The sequence below is a fragment of the Artemia franciscana genome, chromosome 11, assembly GCF_032884065.1.
Source record: "Artemia franciscana chromosome 11, ASM3288406v1, whole genome shotgun sequence".
NCBI classification, from domain to species: Eukaryota; Metazoa; Arthropoda; class Branchiopoda; order Anostraca; family Artemiidae; genus Artemia; species Artemia franciscana.
Genome location: NC_088873.1, coordinates 44,994,969 through 45,000,709, shown reverse-complemented (window position 1 = coordinate 45,000,709; position 5,741 = coordinate 44,994,969). Strand labels below are relative to the sequence as shown.

Genomic DNA, 5,741 nt, shown 5'->3' with positions numbered 1-5,741 from the left:
ATATATATATATATATATATATATATATAAAATTACAAAACTGTTTTTACAGGCCTGAGCTTGAAAATAGGCTCAAGTTGAAAATATAAACATAAAATTTTAAGGGGAAATTTTAAACTGGGTGGGAAGGATGGGCCATAATTCTTAAAAAAAAGTTGACTCCACAAAAGTTGTTATTTGGAAAAATGCATTTTTGCATGCTTCCCTGGATATAAGTTTTGCCATGGATACAATTTTAAGGGAAAATTTTACACTGGAAGAGGTGGAAATTGGGCATAATTCCTGAGCAAGATTTTCATGGATACAAAATTTAAATAGATAAAAGTTTAAGGGGAAATTTTACACTGGGTGGGGGGGGGGGGATGGGCCATAATTCCTAAGAAAATTTCCCAAAATAGGCCCACATTTTTGCATTAAAATTTTTTTTTAAGATCAAATTTTAAGGGGAAATCCCTAAGCCAATACTCGTGAAAATTGAGGGGGGACCTCTCCAAAATGTCAAAATATTTAGAAATGAACAGGTTTTCACACTTTCAAGGGGAAATTTTATACTATGCATTGACATTTTGCTTATATAATGTTATCTATGCTATTTATGACATCATACAAGACAAGGCTTTTTGGGGGATAAAATTTTAAGGGGAAATTTTACCATGGGTGGGGGGGATGGGCCATAATTCCTAAGAAAATTTTCTAAATTAACAGGTTTTAACGCTTTTTCGAAAAAAAGTTGACTCCACGAAAGTTGTTATTAGGAAATATGCATTTTTACCTACTTCCCTGGATATAATTTTTGAATTTAAAGACACTATTTTGAATTCCTAAGTATAAAAAGAAAACTGACACTAGTTTCCTTTTTTTAGATGACCAGAGAAATTGAAGCCATTATTCGTGAAGAATCCTCGATAACGACCATGCCTGCCCCTGGACCGAGCCTGAATGCACCTTAACCAACCTTTAATGCCCCTGAACATAACTTGACTGCCCCTGAACCAACCTTGACTGCCCCTAAACTGACCTCACCTGCCCCTGAACCAACCTTGACTGTCCCTGAAGCGACCTTGACTGCCCCTAGACTGACCATACCTGCCCCTGGACTAACCTTGACTGCCCCTGAAACAAACCCGGCCTCTTTGATCGCACCTGAAAATGACTCTAGGAATCCTTCCATGACCCTTGCTGTTTCGAAGGATGTAAAAGGGAAGAAGCCAAGGAATTTTTTCACTATTTGCCAATTTTGCCACAGGTCCTTCTACAAATTGGACAAGCACTTTTTGGCGAAAAAAGGAACCTGTAGCAAGAATCCCAATGGAGAACTTTGGTCAGTCAAAGAATCGAAAGAAATGCACGAATTGGCCAAGGATGAGCTTGCAGAGAGGTCGCAGAACAAGTCATATTTTTTGGCGTTGCAAGTGAGCAGCTTGGTGGAAGAAACAAAAACATTGCACGGTTTCTGCAGGGCTTTTTCGGCCTTGACCGGAATATACTTTGACCCTCTAAATCTACCGGACCGCGCACTTTCATTCGATGACACCAGGCCAGTGACTCTACCTGCCCCCGGACCAGCCACTCCTGAAGGCATATGCAAATATACACACACAAACACATACACGCACACAGCACACCTGGCAGGGCCATCAACATTGGCGCTACCAAAGCAATCGTCACCTGTCTTGGAAACAGATCTTTTCTCCGGTAAGCCATCAAGGGTGTCCTCTCAATTCCGCCTGAGAAGAGTCTTGGAAGAGTCAGACCCTTATGATGTGGTGGATAGCAACGAGGAGGGAAGCCTCTACGCTCCACAGAGCCCAGAGCAAAAATCTTCGGAGTCGGAGGAAGAAAAATCAGAGCTGCGAAGTCAATACTACAAGAAGGAATGGAGTTACACATCTGATGTCAGGAAAAAGATGCAAAAGCACGGGCTGTATGACATCTACACCCGAAATGTCAAAACAGCAGAGGAGGCGAAGAAGATGGCCTACGGAATCGAGTTGATGAGCAAATTTGAGAAATGGTCGGCGCAATGTGGCGATGGGAGTACCAAAAAGTATAGGAATCCTTTTGGGTGCGCCCAAAATATTGTATACTTTATATTAGAGGGCACAAAGTATAATTGGAAGAATTTCCACTCTGCCGAAAGAGTGGAGCTGTTCTTTTCAAAGCTTGTAGACTGTGGGATGCAAGGGAGTAGCAGAAACAAATACGCTCAGGGTTACTACAGGTTTGTCAAATTTATCACATCCCGTGGTAGTGAAGCACCGCCAGAGCTGAACATAGCCCACGTCAACTCTGTTATGTCGGCGTTAAGCTTCCTGGATAAGAAGCAAAAATCATTGGCGACGGCGGAGATGAAGCACAGAGAACTCCAGCGGACTTTCGATCCGAACTCTTTCAATACGGAGGACTACAAGAACCTGAAAGCTGGCGTGGAGAAGTTTATGGCTCCTGTGATCAAGCGTCTATCAAGAAATCGGTTAGTAGAAGAGGACCACATAAACCTCACTGCGTACCTCTGCTTTTTGGCTTCCTTTATGTTTGGACACCGGCCAGGAGTTCCGGAGAATATGACGGTGAAGGAGTTTCTGAACAGACGGTTTGTGGAGGAGGAGAATATGTTCGTCATACTCGTTGAAAAACATAAGACCGCTAGCATGAAGTCCGCTGGGGTTGCACTCAGTGTCCGCGAAGAAGTCATTTTTAGGAATTACCTATCGTTCGTTCGACCTGCTTTGATAAAGCCAGACAAGCCAGAACCAGAAAACTTCCTTTTATCCATGTCGGGACTCAAGATACTAAACACAAGCGGAACATTGCGGAGGTTCCTAGAAAAAATTTTCCCAGACGGCATGAGACCGGGTGTTCGCGTTCCGACTCAAACCACGATACACCACCTAATCGCGACTATTAACAGGAATGCGACACACCTGTCAAAGGAGGAGAGAGATATGATGTTTGACTACCTGTGCCATTCTGGTAAGTTTTGTTCATTCTACTTAATTAGGGCTGTCTTTTGTTAGAATGTCTACCACTAGTTCTTAAAAACTTGAAATCTAAGTGTCTATTTCCTTGTCACTTGGCTAAATTTTGCTCATTCTACATAATTATGCTTGTCTATTGTCACAATTTATACCTCTATATTGTAAAAACATTAAGTCTAAGTGTCTATTAAATATAAATGTCTATTTCCTCATGTGAGATTTGGGAGGACCTATCCAAAATGTCAATAAATTTCCCAATTAACTGGTTTTTACGCTTTTTCGACAAAAAATTGACTCCAAAATGTCAATATATTTGTAAACAAACAGATTTTCACGCTCTTTCGACACGATTTTCGTGAAATTTGGGGGGACCTATGAAAAATGTCAATAATTTTCCAATTAACAGGTTTTCAGGCATGTCGTTTGCTAGAGTCTATACCTCTGTATTGTAAATATATTAAATCTAAGTGTATATTAAATCTAATTGTCTAATTCCTCATGTAGGATTTTCTTAACCTTTTTTTTTTAGAAACTACATCAAAGAATCGGTACGAAGCATATGAGTTTCGCCGGATTGCTGCAAGCAGAACCATCATGGAAAAGTGTACACAAGAAGCTGAAAAATGTTCTGCTTCGGAAACAATTGGGGACACGGACGACGAAGACGTTGCTTCATGCATGGATGAGGCAACCAGAAAAAGGGCGACCAAGGCAGTAAGTTTACCATTAAATTATGTGATATAGATTTCTTAAACAGTCTTCAGCATTTTATATACTCCTTAAGTAATCCTTTTTAATAATCCTTAAATAAGCTTTTAAGTGATCCTTTTCTTTTCTTTTTAGGCTTTCAACTAAACTAAGTATTAATTGAGCCTTTTCTTTCTTTCCAGACTTTCAACTTTTACATAATCCTTAAGTAATCCCTTTTAATAATCCTTTAATAAGCTTTTAAGTAATTCTTTTCTTTTCAGGCTTTCAACTAAACTAAGTATTAATTGACCCTTTTCTTTCTTTCCAGGCTCTCAACCGTGTTCTGAAGGAAAAGCCAATAGATGGAAGGGCCGAGTTGAAGACGGCTTCCCTGAAATTAATAAGAATAATCAATCCGGAGCTAAAAAGCACACCCATATTGAAGTCTGTCAAGGATCTCTACAGGAAGCAGCTCAAACAAGTTCGAGCTGAGGAGATCCTTAGAAAAATTTCGGAGAAGCGTGGAATAGGAGCAGATCTCACTGAGGCCCTCACAGAAGAAGCCTTACAGATGGCTATTCGTCGGCTAGGATACCAAAACACCGTGCCGTCTCTGGAGCTGGCCCAGCAGACTTACAGCAGATTGAGGATCCTGAAACTCTTTCCTTCTGAGCCGTTGGTAGACGAGTATCTGACCAAATGTGTCCTTAATCAGTCCTGGCCGGGAATGACCGTAGCCCAGAGCCTCGACAAAGGAGCTGGGCAAGGCGTTTATGCAACACTGCCCTTCTACAAAAACCAAGCAGCGGTTGAGTACCACGGGAGAAGGATGGCTACCATCGAGGCAAACAGACTCCTTCAGTCACTACTTGGAGAGGATGATGGAAGCGAATATTTTTTGACAGTGGACCAACATGTCACGATAGACGCAAGAGAAAAGGTTTGCACTTGCCATCCCCATCAGCAATGTTTTGGACGCCTTGTTAACCATAAGGCGAATGAGGATGGCCCGAATCTGAAGTGTAAGGCGTTGGTGGTAGATGGTTTAAGGACTTGATGGATCTTCGACTAATTTTGTCAAGTCTGCTATGCCGAGAATTAGAATAATTATGGTTCACTTTAAAAGCCTTGCATTTTGAACAAGAACGTTCCTGTTCACCGAAAAATGGTTAGACAGTGAATCATATAATCCATAAACAGCACTACCACCAAAGACCATCCAACCAACCAACCACCAACCAGACAAACCAGCCAAAGACCAAAGACCAATGCCACCAGAACCAAGAGAAATATGGATCATTTTTAAAAAGTCTTTTAAAAATGCTAAGATAATTCCATTGCATAAAGGGAGGATTCTGCAAGTTCTATTAATTACAGGCCAATATCCATATTATCTGGCTTTTCTATGGTAACTGAAAGGTGTTTTTACAATAGAATGTACAAGTTCTTGAATCGCAGAAATGTTTCAGTAAATTTCCGTTTGATTTTCGGAAGGAACATTCTACCCAGCAAGCAGTTCTTGCCATACTGCAGTATATTCATGAATGTTTAGATAAAGGGCTTATTCCTGCGAAGCTGCTCTTTGATTTAGAAAAATCTTCCGATACAATTTGTCATGAAATATTGCTGTACAAGTTAAATAATCGTGGTATTAGAGGCCCAGTCCTGAATTTTGTGTAATCATATTTACATGGTTGGTATCAGGTAACGCAAATTAATGATTCTTTGTCTATGCCTCGTCATAAGTCAGAAAAGGTTAGCATTCCATAGGGGTCCATACTTGGTCCCTTGCTATTCCTGGTTTATATTAATGATTTTTGCAACTCTTCTGAGGGGGAGGGGGTCTCAGTATTTTGTTTGCTGATGATACAGGTTCAACTGTTGCTGGCGAGTCCACAGATGATTGGAAAAAAAAGATTAAGAGAGTTTCAACAGCATTGATTCAATGGTTATATGCTCATTGATTGTCACTAAACGTAGCTAAAACAAAATTTATCGTTTACAGCCACATTTATAAAGAGTATATTGAATTTGATAAGGTGAGTGTTGAAAGCCTAAATATAAGCTTTCAAA

The 5,741-nt window shown here is 40.4% G+C and overlaps 1 protein-coding gene across 1 annotated transcript; it reads left to right on the top strand.

The window, feature by feature from the left end:
- Positions 1-1,169: 1,169 nt before the first annotated feature.
- On the top strand, positions 1,170-4,725 carry LOC136032635 (uncharacterized). Its single transcript, XM_065712908.1, has 3 exons — positions 1,170-2,973; positions 3,508-3,692; positions 3,997-4,725. The coding sequence occupies exons 1-3, from the start codon at positions 1,170-1,172 to the stop codon at positions 4,723-4,725; spliced, it is 2,718 nt and encodes a 905-aa protein (XP_065568980.1).
- The last annotated feature ends 1,016 nt before the right edge of the window (positions 4,726-5,741 follow it).